Source organism: Cavia porcellus, unplaced genomic scaffold (assembly GCF_034190915.1).
Source record: "Cavia porcellus strain 051 isolate PalLab524CR breed Dunkin Hartley unplaced genomic scaffold, mCavPor4.1 scaffold_19, whole genome shotgun sequence".
Lineage (NCBI taxonomy): Eukaryota > Metazoa > Chordata > Mammalia > Rodentia > Caviidae > Cavia > Cavia porcellus.
The window spans coordinates 3,037,240-3,055,456 of record NW_026947502.1 but is presented as its reverse complement, the minus strand read 5'-3'; the positions used below and the strand labels follow the sequence as shown (position 1 = coordinate 3,055,456).

General features: G+C 49.7%; 1 protein-coding gene across 2 annotated transcripts; it reads left to right on the top strand.

The window, feature by feature from the left end:
* The first annotated feature begins 3,241 nt into the window (after positions 1 to 3,241).
* On the top strand, positions 3,242 to 17,061 carry LOC100728672 (interferon-gamma-inducible GTPase 10). 2 transcript variants are annotated; one of them, XM_063230543.1, is made up of 2 exons: positions 3,242 to 3,395; positions 15,455 to 17,061. In XM_063230543.1, exon 2 carries the CDS (start codon positions 15,475 to 15,477, stop codon positions 16,732 to 16,734), a length of 1,260 nt encoding a protein of 419 aa, XP_063086613.1. In that variant the 5' UTR covers positions 3,242 to 3,395; positions 15,455 to 15,474; the 3' UTR covers positions 16,735 to 17,061. The 2 variants fall into 2 exon arrangements, with proteins under 2 accessions (XP_063086613.1, XP_003464536.1); XM_003464488.5 differs by having other exon boundaries at positions 3,242 to 3,477.
* The last annotated feature ends 1,156 nt before the right edge of the window (positions 17,062 to 18,217 follow it).

Genomic DNA, 18,217 nt, shown 5'->3' with positions numbered 1-18,217 from the left:
CCGCCCCACCGTTTGCAGGAAGCGAGCAGAGGACAGGAGCTCTGTATATCCAGGCTGCCCTGTCCTTGACACACTGATAGGGACAGTTGGATGAACATCCTCTGTGAGCACCTGCAGGGGCGGCAGGCAGGGAGAGTTAGAGGAGTTAAATGGGAGAGGGGAGGGGCAGAGAAATAGAGCCAGAGGGGAGAGAGCCAGAGGCAGAGAGGGAGTCAGGACAGAGAGGGAGACAGAGCTGATCAGGCCCCAGCCTGTCTACCAGGGCTCAGCTCCCTCCTGCCTCCTTCCTCTACCTCCAATTAAGCATAAAAGCAATCAAGTGGGTGTAGAGAGGCCACACTGACTCCATTTTGTCCCGATGCATCCGGTCAGCGATGGTATGGAAAAAGTGCAGGCCTTGAAACATCGCCCCGCCCCAAGGTGACAACATGAGGTCCTATAAGGTTAAGAAGCCAACAAGTTATATAGTCTGAGCATGTGCAATTTGAGTTTCTTTGCTCTATATCTCAACAAAAGCTGTTTGCTCAGGCTGGCCGGGCAGCAGCCATTCTGCTGAGCCTTGGTGTGTGCGACCCTTTATTTTCCCTTTGCTTGCAGAACCCCAGCAGGTGAGAAGAAGGCTGCAGTATAAAACCTCCCGCAGCATATCAGATACACGCCCCTGTGTGTGAGCCCCAACAACCTGCTCCTGCCCTGTCAGTACACTGGAGCGTGCGCGCACCCAAGGCCGTCCTGCTGTGAATCTCATGGGTCATGGGCGGGCCCCAGACAGCACAGAGGCCACAGCACACTCGTCCTAGAATGCACCCTTGCGTGGGTTAAGGGAGGGCTGATGGCCACATCCGGGTCTCAGAGCCCAGGACAGCCCTCGCTCTGGCAGCTCTCCGGTGGCGACAGCCATGTGCCAGGGAGGCTGAGAGCAGACTTGGTGCTTCCTGCTATCTCCTTCTCTTTCTCCCAACAAAGCCACCTTTCCCTATTTCCAACGAAGTGATTTTTCGAACCCTAGAGAAGGCTCTGCCCTCGCCAGGCAGAACTACATCAGGGGCCCAGATTGTCCTAGTCAACACAAGGCCTCCCGTGCCCCAGGCTCTCATGGCTGTCTCTTGCAGGTTGAAGAGAGGGAAGAAGATGACTTCTGTCCCTGCTCCCGTTGTCTCCATAAGGGAAGGGGTGGTTGCAATTTCATAAGACTCTGGACTCTGGCGGGGGATGCAGGGCCGGTCACCCTGAGTGTGGGACACAGCGTTGACTGCCTAGACATAGCACTGTCCCCGGAGGAGGAGAGCCTCCTGGCTCAGGGAGATACAGGCCACTGGCCAGAGAAGGCATCTCGCCACTCCCGAGGGGCCAGGTCAGCTCTCCAGTCCCTCTTGATGCCCCCCCATAGGGTGAATACCCCTTCAGAGCTGGGCAAAGAGGACCAGGGCAGAGAGAAGACCTCAAAGTGACCCACGGCCACTGCAGAGGAAGAGAGACACACACAGACTAGATGGTGAGAGGCAGAGGAGACTCACAGGGTACTGCTCTGTCCCGGGCCCTGCTCCTGGACGTCCAGGTCAGAACTGCCTCCCTCCTGAGGCTCTCGGTGTGCCTGGAGGTTTGGCAGTGTGAGTCTTGGGGCCCGGGAGCCCCAGCCCTGCCCCAGCAGCATCTAACCTCCTCTTGCCCTCCGAGTCACCTGTTACTCTGGAAATTAGCATAGAGATTCCTCAAAAACTAAAAGACATTGGACCGGAGCAGCTACACCTCTTCTGGGATGTGTCACCTGATGGGCGGACCAGTGAGAGCCCTGGGGCTCACAGGGATTCTCCTGCTGTGAGGAGTTCTCAGCATTCCTCCCCCAGGGCTGCTACAGGAACTGGCCACATGCGCATGTACCAGCCCTGCGTCTCTGCTGAGCTCCTGCAACAGCGCCCTCCCTCCAGCTGTGGTGGTTACTCAGTCTTCACAGCAATTCACTGCTACACACAAGCACCTGCAACTTGGCAGCCCAATGTGGAGGAGTGTGGACACCTGTGCACACACATGCAGGCACACAGCTGTGCATACATGCATGCTGCTGACACCGAGCCCTGTCTCTTCTGTTGGAGGGGGGTGACACCCACCACCTGCTGGGTAAATGCTTACAGGGTCCAGGTCTCCCCAGAGGCAGCGGAGGTGGCTCAGCTCTGTACATGGCATAGTCCGTTTCCGCAGGTGGGCTCTCACAGCTGACCCTGACTCCCTTGTGGCCCTTCGGCCCCGTGAGGACAGCCTGCCCGACTGTCCTGATGGCCCGGGGTAAAGGTGGCTGCTGTCCTCTCTCGCTCCGCCTCCTGCGCTGCACCTGCGGGTAATTTATCTCAGATCATCACAGGAAAAGCGCAGCCCAGTTCTTCAGTACCTCAGACTGTGTACTCTGCCTCTCAGAAGGAAGGCGAGGCGGTGTCAGGGTCAGGGCCCAGACCCGGGTTCACCTCCCCGCAGAAGCTTCCCTGCGGGCTGAGCCCTTCGCCACAGACTGGGGCTTCCTGGCCACAAGCTTCGGGAGGCCGGCCCTGCATGCTGACCTCTGCTGCTTCTGCACAGGACTGGCTCATGGTGTCTGCAGCTGCCCTGGGAGTGGGGGACTGAGACCCGCAGGTCCACGGTGCTTCCTAAGACCCCAGCCAGCTGAAAGCCACTGCCTGTGCCAGGCGGTCCACAACCCAAGCAGCACCCTCAGAAGCGGCGCCAGCCCCACGTCCTCCTCTCTCCCCTCTGCTTGTCCTCCTTGCTGTGTCGCCCGGTCTCCCCAGAGCACCGCATGGCTGTCCACAGCACATGATCAAACCCCAAACGTGGGCTCCCTTGGGAGCTCTGTGCCCAGTGCGGGCAGAGTGGACAGGGGAAAGCCAGGATGGGAAGAGGCATTTGGCAGCCTCCCTTCTCCTATGGCAAATCTTTCCCCTGGGAGGGTTTCAAGCTCATCCACTGTCCCCGCTGCCTCCCTGGCACTGGAGAGGCCATCCCCCAGTGCCGTGGCCTGAGGACCTCCAGAGAGCCATGTGGAACCTGCCTCTGACGGTTGTTTTTCTGACCCTGCTTCCTTAAACATCCAACAGTCAGATTTCAGTTTTCTTTTCCTGGTAATGCTGCTGCTGACTAGAAAGGACACAAAGCCTCTCTGGTTTCCTTTTGGTTTTCTTCACTGTCTGCCTTACTGGTCAGCCCACCCCTATGAGGGTGTGGCACAGGCCAGGCTGTGGGAGGTCCTTCCTCTTCAGTGCTCCCTGGAGCTGGTGACAGGGTGCACAGGTCCTGGGGACTCACACTTCCTCACCTCCTGCCCTCTGAGCTGACCAGGCTGACACCGTGTTGGTTTCCTGGAAAACTCAGGGCTCGCAGGCCACGTTGCTGGGCTGTGGACGGCGGTGAGCACTTGGGGCTCAGCATTTCTCCTCCTGCAGTGGACACAGCGGGTGTGTTCCCTCACTAGCCATCTGCCTGAGGCTGGTGAGTGAGGATGCTGCTTGGTCTGCGGGGTCGGGGCTCTCACTATGTGCATAGTGGGCTGGGAGGGTCACTCTGTGGGTGTGGGAGGCAAGGTCAGCTCACCCTCCTCCCACAGCAGAGACACTGGTGTCTGAAGACTCCTTTTGTTTTTGTTGTTGTGAAATTGTGAGAACCTTTGGACTGAGCAGACTATTTGCTGGGTGTCTCCCACTGGAGATGACGCCATGGGCTATCTAAATATCAGTGTTTTATGATGGTAGCTTGTCGGGCGTAGAATGTCTTAGAAATCTGTTTTTCGTCATCGATAATGCAGACAGTGTTTCTCAAGGGTGACGCGCATGTGCTCCGAGTCTGACTGAGCCTAACTACCCTCAGCAGCTGCTATGTGGCTTTATTAACCGCCCCTGAAAACTCCGTCCTGTTGTAGGGACCCTCAGAGGGTTCCGGGGCCCAGGCCCTTTTTAGGAGGTAGAAAAGCAAGCTGTGGGCTGTGAGCAGGAAGCAGTTTTCAAGCAGCTGTGTGATTCGAAGCTGAGGCTGTGGTTTCACATGTGCATCTGTGTTACTCCCAACTTCCCCTGCACCTGTGAAGCTTAAAAAAACACAAGCAGAGTCAGATGTACGCCTCTGTTGGTGAACAAATGGCAAAGGAAAACCTGGTCTCCATGCACAGTGGGTGACACTGAGCCGTAGAGAAGGACAGAATTCCATCCTGTGTGGCTCCACGGTGAGCAGGAGGACAGCCAGAAATAGGCCGGGAAGACAGATGTGCCTGTTCTCACTCTTCTGTGGGATCTAAACAGTTCATCAGGTAGAAACAGAGAATACGATACTGGTGCCCCAGAAGGAGAGTGGGGGGCAGCGTGTCAGCCAGCAGCAGTGCACAGTCCCTGGGACGGCCCAGGTAGAGGGAGCACAGCTGCATGCTGGCTCCTGTGTCCAGGCCCAGCCCTCGCCCACACTCCCGCGCTCTGGGCCGGCGGCGGGGCCTCTCACTGCCTGGAGCTCCTTGTACAGAGGCCTGCGCGCCACTCCTTATCTGGGGAGCAAAGGTGGAAGGAGAGGGGAAGAGCCCCATGTGCCTCCCAGGACACCCAGCAGCCTGACTTCCATCCCAGCCCCACCTCCCGCAGGCCCATCGCCACCCAGGAGCACCATGGGCAGGGACCAAGCCACCAGCACCGGGGTTCAGGGGAGCCCCAAGATCCAGGTGGAGCAGGGAGGGCGGGGGCGCTCCTGAGGAGGACACAGATGACAGGGAGCAGGGTGGCTTGCAGTAGCACAGAGCGGGAGTGTCGGGACGCAGGGTCCCTCGCACACAGCCAGGAGAGAGGATTCTTGGTGTGTCCCAGCCAGGCAGTGGTCCGTGTTTGAGTGGGTGGGTGGATAGATGTTCATGGCTTTGACTTTGTCACTGACACCACACACACGTGTGGAAAACCACCCTGTGAATCGTAGATATGAGCAGCTATCCTGTGTCATTTTAAAGTTAAGTGTATTGGTACCTTTTAGATACACATAGTGATCCTCACCGTAGGGAGTTTGTACCTGTGCATGACATGTTTTGGTCCCTGTCTTTCCCCAGCCCCTCCTCTTCCCCTCCCTGTTTACAAAGCTGTTTTCATTTTATCCTTTTTTGGGAAATCACTTTTCTTTCCCTTCCATCTTTCTCCCTTCCCCGTCCCTAGTTCCTTGGTCCTTTTGAGCATTTGGTCCTTCCTTCCTATTTCAGATCCTCTCACCAGGGAGACACGGTGACAGTCACATATGTGAGTCCAGTGTATTTCGCTTGGAAGGAAGGTCTCAAGTTGCACCCGTTAATCTAGAAATGGCTCCTGTTTGTCATTTTTATGGCTGAGTAGTACTCCACTGTTTGAAAACACACCTCTTTTTTATCCATTCCTCAGGGGATGGGCATTTGGGCTGTTTCCAAGGCTTAGGTATTACAAACAGTGCTGCTATAAACAGGGGTGCTCTTATATTGCTGTGGTACGATGTTTTAATTCTTCTGGGGTAATACCAGAAGGGGTATATTTGGGTCTAATGGTCCCACTAGTCCTGGTTTTCTGAGAATCGTCACACTGATTTCCACAGTGTTGCAGCAGTCTACACTCCCACCAACAGGGAAAAAAATCCCTTTTCCCTGCCACAGCCTCTCCATGATTATTGGTTGATTTGTTGATAATAACCATTCTTTCTGGAGTGAGAAGGAACCTCCACATTGTTTCCATTCGTGTGTCTCAAATAATCAGTGATAGTGAACATTTCTTCATGTACTTAGTTCCCATTTGTATTTCCTCATCTGAGAAGAGTGTGTTCATGTCAGATGCCCATTTTTGGATTGGGTCTTTAAATTTGGGGATCTGATTGTTTAAAATTGTTTATATGTTCTAGGTGTAAGTCCCCTGTCTAGGAGACAGCGGGGTCATGTTTTTTCCCACTGTCTGGGCTGTCTTCACTCTGTTGGTGATGTCTTTGGCTGTGTGGGAACTTTCTCACAGGATGGGACCCCAGCTGCTGGCTCTGTGTAGTAGTTCCTTTGCGGTCAGGACTTTGTTCCTGAAACCCTTTTACACAGCTGTCCGCTCCAGGGTCCTGCCTATTCTGGCCTCCAGCAGGTTCAGTGCTTCTGTGTCAACTTTAGTTTACTGCATGGTGGTAGACATGGATCCAGCTGTAGCCTTTGGCATTTGGAAAGCCGGTTTTCCAGCACCGTTTATCAAAGAGGCCATCTTTCTCCCAGTGAATGTTTGTCTCCTGATCAAAGATCAGGTGGCTCAGTGTGTTTGAAGTTGTTTCTGCCTCTTCTTGCCTGTTCCACTGATCCTCACGTGTGTGTTTGTACCTGCTGTTTTCCTGTTATCACAGTTGTTTGAAGTATAATTTGAAGTCAGGGACTATGATGCCCCCCGCCTTGCTTTTACTGCCAAGAATTGTTGTTGCCATTCTAGGCCTCTTCTGGTTCCACATGAATTTTAGGAATGTTTTCTTCTTCTGTGAGGTACGCTGATGGTATTTGGGTTGGAATTGCATGAAATCCGTATGGCACTTTTGAGAGTACAGCCACTTTCACTGGGCTGGTTCTTCCTATCCGTGATTAAGGGTGTCTTTCCATTTACTGATACCTTCTTCAGTCTGTTCTTTCAGGGTACTGAAACTGTCAATGCACAGGCCTTTGATTTCTTTTGTTAGATGGATTCCTATTTCATTTTTGGATGGTATTGTGAAAGATGTGATTTCCCTAATTTCTCTCTCTGTGAGTTGGAGGCTTGTGTACAGGAATGCTATTTGGAGTGTTGACTTTGTGTCCAGCTATGCTCCAGAATATGGTTATTAAGCCTACAAGTCTTTTGATGGAGTTTTTGGGATCTTCCACATAGAGTATTATGTCAGCTGCAAATAGAAATAACTTCTGCCTTTCTTATCCGTATTTCTTTTTCTTGTCTAATTGATCTAGCTAGTGTTTCCAGAACTATATTGAATATGCATGGTAATAGTAGACATTGTTTCCTCATTCCTGATTTTAGATGAAAGCTTTTCGTTTTTAACCACTTAGTGTGATGTTGGCTGTTAATTTGTCATAGATGGATTTTATCCGATGGAAGTAAAGGCCATCAATTTCAATTTTCTCTTGGTACTGGGAATCGAACTCATGACCCCTCAATTTCAATTTTCTGTGCAGGTTTTTTTTTTAATCATGAATAAGTGTCAAACTTTGTCAAAACTTTTTCTGTGTCTATTGTGAGTGATTTTTGTCTTTGGCTCTGTTAACATGACGTCTTACACTTACTGATTTGCATATATTGAACCATCCCTGCATCCCTGGATGAATCTTCCTTTGTCACGATGAATAATTTCTTGAAGACTTGCTGTGTCCCATTTGTCAGTGTCCTATTGAGGATGTTTTGGTCAGTGTTCAGGAGGGAGATTGGCTGGCAGTTTTCTCTTATCGATTGGGTCCTTCTCTAGTTTTGATACCAGGATAATACTTGCCCTCACGAAGGACTTTGCAAGTGCTGCTTCCCTTTTGGTTTCATTAAAGTTTCAGCAGGAATAGCATTATATCTTGTCTAAATTCCTTTTAAATTTCAACAGTGAATCCGTGTGGACCTAGGCTTTTCTCTGTCGGGTAGGTTTTTAGTTACATTTAAATTTCGTTGACTGATATCTGGTCATTTATAATTTTGATATCTTCTCAGCTCAGTTGGGCAATTCATGTGTCTACCAGTCTGTTCATTTCTTCTTTGTTTTCCATCTTATTAGAATACAGGTTCACAAAGTAGATACTCATGATCTTCTGGACTGCCACAGAATCTGTTGTGATTGCACTCTTTTTGTTCCTAATTGCATGAATTTGAGTCTTTACTTTGGGAAGGTTGGCTAAAGTTTTATCAATTTTATTTAATGTTTTGAAGAATCAGCTCTTCAATTCATTGGTCCTTTGTATTGTTTTCTGAGCCTCAATTGTACTAATTTTTGCTCTTTTCTTTATAATTTGCTCTCTCATAACAAAGTTTGTTAATTAAGTTGTTTACTTGAGCTCTGTCTTTTCCTGATGTGAGAATTCACCACCATGAATTTCCCTCATAGGACTGCTTTCATTGCATCCCATTGGTTCTAGTATGTTGTATCAGTTTTATTATTTAATTGTAGATACTGTTTAATTTTTTCGTTAATTTCCTCTGTGACAGTTTAGTTTTTCTGGTGAATATTGTTTAATTTCTAAGTGTTTGTGTAGTTATGATTTATTTTGCTGTTGATTTCTATTTTGATTGTACCTTGGTCAGATAATATACATGGGACATTTCCATTCCTCTGCATCTATTAAAGTGTGTTATACGGGATAGTATGTGGTCTATTTTGGTGAATGTCCCATGGGCAGCTGAGATGAATGTGTATTCTGATGTTGTGGCATTGAACACTCTATAGACATCTACTAAGTTCATATTTTCACAGGTCTACTTTAGTTCTGATATTTCTTTGTTGATTTTTTTCTAGTTGATCTATCAGATTGTGATAGTGGGGTGTTATGGTCCCCCATTAGAATTGTGTTAGTGCTCATTTGATTTCTCATGTCCATTATTATTAGTGTTATGTAGCTGGGTTTTGGGTGCACCAGCATTTGGTGTGTATGTATTTATGGGTGTTGTCTCTTCTTGATCTTTTCCCTTAACAAATATGTAGTGACTCTGTCTCTTCTGATCGATCAGTCTTACCTTGAAGTTCACATTGTCTGCATCTAGAATTGCTACCCCTGCTTTTTTCCAGGCATCTGTGGCATGAAGTATTGTGTTCCATCCTTTGACTTTGAGTCTATGCATTTCTCTCTGAATTAAATGTATTTCTTGCATGCAGGACATTGTTGAATTTTGCTGCTTGACCCGTGTTGCCGGTCTGTTTCTCTAGATTGTTGAATTGAGACCATTTACATTGATGGTGATAAGCGATCTGTATCGGCTTATCTTTTTCATCTTATTTTGCTGTTGTTTTCCTATCTTTCCCCTCTGTTTGTTTGCTTTGCCCGGTGGCTTCTTTAAATTGCTGTTCTTGTGCTTGTTATTTTTGTTTTCTCTTTCTAAAATATCCTTCAGAGCATTTTAGAGGCCTGGTTTGATTGTCATGAATTTTTACGGTTGTTATTTGTCATAGAAGTATCTTAGTTTGTCATCAAGTTTGAAAGATAATTTTGCAGTGTACATTAATGTGAGTCAGAGGTTGTTTTCTTTTAGGGCTTGACATACCTCACTCCAAACTCTTGTAGATTTGAGGCCTTGTGTTGAGAAGTCTACTGTGATTCTGGTGGGCTTTCCTTTACAGGTGACTTGTTTCTTTTTTCTAGTTGCTTTTAATTTCTATTCTAGTGCTGAATTTTAGTAGTCTTGTTTATTACATCCATCAGCATAAATTTATTTTGGTCATGGCTACTTGGAGTTCTATATGCTTCATTTATTTGTATGTCAAATTCTTTATATTTGGGAGTTTTCTAGCATAATGTCTGTGAAGAGGTTTTTTATGGCATTTGTGCTATCTCCAGCTTTCTTGTTGACTCCAATCAATCTTATGTTGCTCTGATTTGCTTCATCTTACAGCTGACTTTGCATAGTCTCTGGCTATTTTTAAGATAACTTTCCTTTTGTGATCATTAGCTGTCGATGTCCGCTCCCGGCCGGCAGGAAGGACACACGACACAGTCTGGTAGTGGACAACCTTTTCTTTTTATTCTTCTTCTCCGTACAGCCTGCCCTGGGTTCTCCCAGCTGAAGCCTCCTTTGGTCCGCTCTCCGCGGCTCCTCTTGTGCTTCAGTCTGCCCCGAAGCCTCTATCGGTCCGCTCTCCGCAGCTCCTTCTGGGCTTCTACTTCCGGGCTTCTACCTGGCTTCTACTTCCTCCCAGGGGTGGCACCGGTATATATACGGATACAGTGTCCAATCATGTTAAAGTAAGCAAGGCAAGCTGATTGGCTAACATCATCAGTTGCTAGGCAGACTATATTGTTGAGCGGGTTGTTTACGCGGTAAGCAGGAAACTAGCATATTCGATGGGAGGGGTAATCTACCTCAGGCCTCACTCTTTACTACAGGCCTCACGTCCGCCAAGTGAGGCGACCGGGCTCGGGGCTGCGGCTCCCAACATCTCCCCCTTTTTTATTTTATTTTTTTTTTATAAATGTGCGCATCGTAGCCCTTCCTGGACTGGGTGCAGAGGCTTATGCCCTATGCGTAGGCCCACCGTAGGTCCTTGGCTTAGACCCTGGTCGGCCGTCCCATGGTCTGCCAAGGCCCTGAGGCCCTCGTCCTTTTTCTAGGGCCAGGCACAAACTGGACGGAACCTGGATGCACACAAGCTTGCACTCATTTCCTCTCCGTAAAGAAATCCCCTCGGAGAGAAATTTAGACCTGGGCAGCATCTAACAGTCCAGCGGCTTACGTGCAGGATGGGGTAGGGCCTGGCTTAGGTCGAGTCGTGCTGGGGAGGCACGCTCTTACCCGTCATTGACTCATCTACCCTGCTGTGTATTGTCACCTTATGGAGGAGAATGAAGGATGCCCGCCATATCTAGACTCGGTCGTGGGCCAATCGAGCAAGCCATGCATATGCCTGAGGATCTTTTTGTCCATTTCGGGCTACCGCTATTTCTATTCATCTTGTTGGTTGGTCTGTGATGGATCTCCAGTAGGGCAGGTCTGATCTTCAGTCGAGGGCTTTGTTGCCCGTGTCAGTCTCTCCGGTATCCACAGTGGTTCTCGTCCCGGTTCCTGTGGGAAAACACAAATCGCGCCTCGGTTCCAGCTGACCACTGGATCCGGGCCCATCCACTGTCCTGTCAGGACATCTTTCCACTTCACCCACCCTTTATGGTTGGGGGAAGGGTTGCAGTGCTCCACAGCTGGGGAGCGATTATCATTATTTAAATTTAAAAAATTGTGTGTGAATAGTGCCATGGATAATCGTGCCTTTGGGGCCAGGCCTTGGCCTACTCCCCCTTTTTGTTTTTGTAAAATTTCTTTGAGGCTTCTATGAGCCCTCTCAATGATTCCTTGACCTTGGGGATTGTATGGGATACCATGTTTTAATTGAACCTCCATCATTTTGCAGAACTCATTGAAAGCTTTGCCTATATAGGCTGGTCCATTATCAGTTTTTAATATTTTTGGTTTGCCCCATGCGGCCCAAGCCGCCAGGCAATGATTGATCACATTAGACACTTTTTCACCTGTTTCTGCTGTTGCAAATATGACGTGAGAACAGGTGTCTGTGGAAACATGAACATATTTAAGAGTCCCAAACTCCTGTATATGTGTGATGTCCATCTGCCAAACATCACCAGGGATCAAACCTCGAGGGTTTACTCCCCCTTTTTGTTTTTTATTTTTTATTTTTATCTTTTTCGTTTTTTTTTTTTTTTTTTTTTTTTTTTTTTTTTATTGGTACCAGGGATCGAACTAACAACTGCACACTTGCAAGGCAGGCGCTTAAGCCGCTGAGCTAAATCCCCAGCCCCTTTTTCCTCGACCGGCGTTTTTCTCAGCCTGCTCGGCAGAGTAGCCGCCCATGAAAATACCGTCTGCCCAGCGGCGCGACGTCATAAGACTGCGGTCGCGACAGAGTGAAACGGGGCGTCACTTCCTGTGCCGGCTGAGGGAAGGGAGGGTTTCCTGTGGCGGCCTCTCGGCGGGGAGCCGCTTTTAGAAAAGAGCTCCAGGGCGGAGCGGATGGCTCTCTATCTCCTCCCCGCCAGAGAGCGCCGGGGAACCGAGTCTGACCATCAGCGCGCCGACCCTCTCCCACAAGCATTCTCTTGTTCCACCCCCGGTCTCCCCGATTGGCGTTTCTCTCAGCCTGCTCTGCAGAGGACTCTGCATACCAGGCTCGCCAATCCAGGTAACCACCCGAGGGCAGACACGCCCCCGCCAGCTGAATCCAGTCCGCGGGGGTGAGGGGCCCAGAAGACAGATTCTCCAGCATGGCAATGGTGTAAGGCGCAGTCGGCCCAAAAGTTGTAACTGCATTTTTAAGTTCTCTAATCTGCTTTATCTCAAAAGGCTCCCATACATTGCGTCCCTGACCCATAGCTACTTGTACAGGAAATATCTCGTAGGGGTCACTATCCATCCCAGGTGGTGGATGTACCTCATGAAACAAGCGTCTCCCCTGCCAAAGCCACCTGTGAAAATACCGACCTGCCGGCGGCGGAGCATAAGACAGCGGCCGTGATTGGGCGGAAAATGGGGGCCCGTGCATCACTTCCTGTTCTGGCGAAGAGGAAGGGAGCTCCCGGGCGGCCGCCCCGCGGCGAGGGATCGCCTCCGGAAACGGCCCCCAAGGTGGGGCGGAAGGCTTCGCCTCCCTCTCGCGCCGGGGCGCACTCAGGAGCTCTCTACTCTTCCGCAGACCCGACTCCTTATGGAGCGACTTAGGCTCCTGACAGCTAGTCTCTTTGGCCTCCCTGCCATTCAACTTTCCCTCGTCCTCGGAGTCAGACGACTCCGAGGCTAGAGCCCCGTCCTCCTCCTTAGCATCCTTGTTCCCCTTGACAGACCCCTCTCGGGAGCTCCCTGACTGGGCCTGCTCAGATACCCTGCGTACTTTTGTAAGCTCTTGAGAGCTTTCTCCACAACCACCCTCGCTCTTAGTGCCGCTACCTAGCATGTTTCCCATTTTTTAATATGTTACTCACCGCGTGAGGCCCAAGGAATCCGCCACTTACGCGTGAGCCTGAGGGGAGTCTAAAAGCCCTGTAGGTGCGCGCCACCCAGAGCCCAGGCTTATCCCCAACTCACCTGTCTCGCAGCTCTGTACTGGAGCGTTGTCCACTTCCACGTCTCGGGGGTGATCAGTCCCCGTACGGGCCACCAAATGTCGATGTCCGCTCCCGGCCGGCAGGAAGGACACACGACACAGTCTGGTAGTGGACAACCTTTTCTTTTTATTCTTCTTCTCCGTACAGCCTGCCCTGGGTTCTCCCAGCTGAAGCCTCCTTTGGTCCGCTCTCCGCGGCTCCTCTTGTGCTTCAGTCTGCCCCGAAGCCTCTATCGGTCCGCTCTCCGCAGCTCCTTCTGGGCTTCTACTTCCGGGCTTCTACCTGGCTTCTACTTCCTCCCAGGGGTGGCACCGGTATATATACGGATACAGTGTCCAATCATGTTAAAGTAAGCAAGGCAAGCTGATTGGCTAACATCATCAGTTGCTAGGCAGACTATATTGTTGAGCGGGTTGTTTACGCGGTAAGCAGGAAACTAGCATATTCGATGGGAGGGGTAATCTACCTCAGGCCTCACTCTTTACTACAGGCCTCACGTCCGCCAAGTGAGGCGACCGGGCTCGGGGCTGCGGCTCCCAACAATTAGCCACAGTCCTGTCTTCTCAATCTGATATTCTGTCTTCACCTCTGTTCAGTCTCTTGCATATACTTTCACAGAGTTTTAATCTCCTGGATTTCTGTTTGAATCTGGGTCACAGGTTTCATTTCTTTCCTATAGTGGGTGTTTATGGCATCCATCACTTTCTTATGCTCCTGTATTTTTTAAATCTGTGCCTGCTCTAATTTCTGTCATTTTGATCATTTCTATTTTTACATGAGAGATTATTTTCCCTATAGTCTCATCCATTTGTTTGTTCACTTCTGCTGGTATCATTTTCAGGAAGTTCCAGATGGAGTATTTCAATTTCCTCTAACTCACTGTGCTCTAGACTTGTCTTGGGTGGGCTAGAAGTCTGGGGCTACATTTCTCTTCTGTCTCTTGTCATTTTCTGTTTTCCAGTTTAGTGTTCTGTGTTTGTGCTTGTAGATTCCTACAGTTGGTAGCTTTATCTGTAGTGCTGAGTCTTCCCTAGGAAATGTCTGTTCCTCAGCGATGTCTTCTGGATGTAGGTGGTTCTTGGTCTTTGTGTCTATCTCAAGAACTTACTTTCCAAATATATTATGGATGAGAAGACGCTGCGTATTTGGCTCAGCATCCAGTCCTTTGCTACTGGAATAAAGTAATGGTTATGACCCCAGACAATGACAGAATTTTCATACAAAGAAGAAAAACTGATTATAACAGGTTTACATCCTCTTTAAAGTAATACAATTAGCAAGCTGGGTGTGGTGGCTCACGCCTGTAATCCCAGCACTCGGGAGGCTGACGTAAGGAAGATCATTGTGAGTTCCAGACGAACCTGGGCTATAAAGTGAGTTCAAGGCCAGCCTGAACTGCATAGCGATACCCCATCTCAAAAAAGACCAAAAAAAAATACAATTAGCAATAATAATAGCATCAAACGCAGGCTGACTACTGATAAGTTTGGATAAATATTAAGCTGATGCTTTACCTATGAGAGCAGATTCTACAGTTGTGTAACAAAACTCAACATATACCAGAAACTTGGATGCAATGATTTTCCTCTCAGCAAAGTGGCTTTACCCCACTGTGCATTAAGGGGCTTAGGGGACCAGATAGAGAGATGAATTAAGTGAAATATAGTAGAAGCAAGGCTAAATGGAAAAGGATTATCTCCAAAATTTTTGGAAACAGGAGAACACAGGGGTGAAGAATGAAAGACAAAGCAGAGGAGTTTTGAAGTGGACCAGAAGGAGACAGTGTTTACTAACATGAAAATATCGTAAAACCTAGAGAAATTGTTCGGAAAACGAGAAAGAAGATGAGTAGAAGGAAACAAAAGGGACATAAAAGACTAAATACTGAAGGAAGAAAGAAGGAAAGACCGGACCGAAGAAGGAAAATCAATCACGTAAAGAGAAAGAAAAGCAGTGGAATTCCTCTGGCATCCACATTGGTGTGGCAGTACCAGTTCAAACCCCACAAGTGTGCTGTGTGACCTGCCACCTGTGCAGGGGGATTATGCTGGGTGTGGGGCTGAGCTTGGCCTCCGGATGTGGAGGCAGGCACTGGTCCCCGCTGCTGGAGTTCTCCTCAGACCTTTGATGCAGAATGGTGGCCCCACCTGCCTGCTCCTGTGCTGAGTGTCTGTGTGCTGCAGCAAAATCGCTGAGCACCTCATCTACCAGCTCCTGGCTGGGATTCTCCCCGCTGCTTCAGACTTCCCCACGCCACTGGTCCAGCCTGTCCACTGTGCCCCGCACCAGGGCCTCCCCTCTGCTGGTCCTGCCTGCCCAGGGTGCCTGTGTCGAGTTTTCTGGAAAACAGAAATCTAATCTCTTCTCATTCTGAAGATCAAAAATTGAAAGGCTAATTTCTAGGGTGCAGAAACTGAATGTGGGGAGGACCTGCTCCCTGAGGCTGTGGGATGAGGCACTTCCTGTGTCTGCCCGCATCTCCGCCTCCCTGCATCCTGGCTCCAGCCCTCTCTCCACCTCTCTGGCTCCCACTCCACCTATGCTTCCTCCTCCAAGTCCTTTTCCTGTCCTGTCTGTCCTGCCTTAAATCGTGTCAGAAGTCCCTTGTGGTATTGAGGCCTGTCCTTCTGTTTGGATGCTGCTTCCCTGTGACTCTGTTTTCTCTCCTTTTTACAGACCTTCCCGAGTCAGCTGCCATGGATGCATTGATCTCAGACTTCCTGAAGAACTTGACTCAAAAGAATTTCCAGCAATTAGCTGCTGACTTTATGTCTCAAAGTGCTGCCTTCATCAGTACGGCTGGAGGTGTCATTCCTCCAGGAACCCTCAGTAAAATTGAAGTAGTCCTCAAGGAAGGGAACCTACGGGCTGCGGTGGATATAATTGAAGAAATACTCAGTGAGGTCGAAAATGCTGCCCTGGAAGTGGCTGTGATCGGCGAGTCGGGGACAGGCAAGTCCAGTTTCATCAATGCCCTCAGAGGCCTTGGTCACGAGGAGGAAGGGGCGGCTGAGGTTGGGGTTGTGGAGACCACCATGAAGAAAACCCCCTATAAACATCCGAAATACCCCAACGTGACCTTCTGGGACCTGCCTGGGACCGGGACGCCCACCTTCACCCCGGACACGTACCTCGAAGCAGTGGGCTTTGCCACATTCGACTGCTTCATCATCATTTCCTCCTCCCGCTTCACCTGCAACGATGCTCTCCTGGCCCGGAAAATCCAGGAAGCTGGGAAGAACTTCTACTTTGTTAGAAGCAAGGTCGACTGTGACTTTGACAATGAGCGGAGAGCCAAGCCCCAGTCCTTCAAGAGGGAGAGAGTTCTCCAGCTGATCCGGGACTACTGCCTGGCTAACCTCTATGACATAGGAGTGCCTGACCCGCGCATCTTCTTGGTCTCCAACTTTGAGCTGCATGACTTTGACTTCCCAGATCTGCAGAGGACGCTGCTGGGGGAGCTTCCTGCTCACAAGCGCCAGGCCTTCGCAGTCATGCTGCCCACGCTGTCAGATGCTTGCATTGAGCTGAAGAGAGGTTTCCTCAAGGAGAAGATCTGGCTGGAGGCTGTGAAGTCATCAGCTCTGGCCTTCATACCCTTAATGCCCATCTTCAAAGGCTTCGATTTGTCTGAACAGGAAGCGTGCTTGAAGCTTTACCGAAAATATTTTGGCTTGGATGATGAGTCCATTGCAGAGACTGCCATGAAGCTTGGCACATCGGTGCAGGATATCAAGGGCTACACCAGGTGCTTGGATTTCTGGGCCCTGGTGAAGGATGATAGCACAGCGGCGAAGGCCATGCGCTGTGCTGAAAGCTTCTGCTCAGTGAACGGAGGTGTCACATCTGTTGTCGCCCAGTTTCTGAAAGCCTGCTTTCTACGCTCAAAATTCCTTGATACAGTGGCTGACGATGCTAAACTCCTCTTGCGTAAGACTATAAATGCTCACATTTGAGCAAGGGAGAAGCACTGAGGCTGGCCCAACAGAGCTGGAAATGGACCTCAGGTCTTGCATCATTGGGGGTGGTGCTCTTCCTGCCAATCCTGGGTCAGTGTCCCCGAAGGAAGAAGAAATCTCTGTTCTGTGAATGAAGGCTATGGCTGTACATGGTACCTCACAGCAGTGCAAGGTGCTTTGGCCGCGGACTTTCTTCTGCCAATATTTACCTATTGTGATCAAAACCTGACGCTGAGATAGTATCCAATAACTTGTAGTTAATCTGAGGTAGTCTGCTAATTCCTTTTATTTCTTCTGATCATAAACATGTTAAAATAATCACAACTAGTGTTATGTGGTCATTTATTTTGTTTTTATTCCATTTGGGTATTTTTACTCTTTTTATCACTATCTGAATACTTTCTTCAACCAAACAAAGCAAGATCCCCGAGCCGGGCCCCTGCTCAAAGGTGAGAGAGTGTGCTTCGGGAAAACGCCACAGGACCTGGCGGCAAGGCTGAGAAGGCATTAGAGAAATCGTGCTGGTGACCATTTGTCCAGGCCTATTCCGAGCATGTCTCTGGAATTCCTCAACTCTGGCTGGGCCGAGAGTCCAGGGGACAAGGTGAAATGGAGGTCGGGAGAGGGAGAGAGCGAAGGTGACCTGGGAGGGAGTGTGGGAGGCCAGGTGACCTGAACTGCAATCAGAAGGGCAGCCAGGCTGTGAGTTTGCTCTCACTCAAGTCTTTACCTCGACGCTCTGAAGTGGGACGGCCACTGCTTGGGGACTCTTATTCCTGTGCCCCAGTCACCGTACTTGTGACTCCCTTCCACATCCCTCCCTGGTCTGCTTGGACGCTGCTCAGTGACAGCTCTAAAGGCAGGAAGCTGCATGCCGGGTCTCCCTTGCTCTGCACGCTGTCCCATGTGTGGGGGCCTGACACACGGGAAAGCACAGCCAGCTCACGGCCCTCAAGCCCTCCCTGCTCCAGCACGCGGGGGCTCCTGTGTAGCTTTCAGCAGGGCTGGAGCTGGCGTAGTCACTCTGTGTGTCCCCAAGGTTTACCAGATGGTGCAGCACTAACAGAGCCAGATCTCTTCACGCTACCTTTGGACAACCATTGCTGTTAAAAAATTCCTGCTTTTCTCATATGAATAAGCATTTCCTATGCAGAAGTAATTTTTTTTTACTTTGCACAGATACCGATTCATTTCCCAGGATTTAAGCTGCTCATTTTGTCTTGTAGACAAAGTAGAGGCGAACAGTTTCTTGCATTTCAAAGAGCAGTTTTATTCCTCTTGTTGCACCGAAGACAGCATAAACACAAGCACTCTGCATGTCTCATGGTGAGTTCATTGGTGGTTCAGTTTTCTGACCCTTGAGCTCCTCATCATCTCCTCTTATGTTTCCTCTTTTGACCACTGGCCACAGGACTGGAATGAGCTTGGGCCTCAAACCAGGGGTCCTCAGCCTTTTTTGGCAAAAGCAATGGTTTTGTGG

Coding starts and splice junctions, on each gene's coding strand:
- LOC100728672 (XM_063230543.1), top strand. CDS start 15,475: ATGGATGCATTGATCTCAGACTTCCTGAAGAACTTGACTCAAAAGAAT.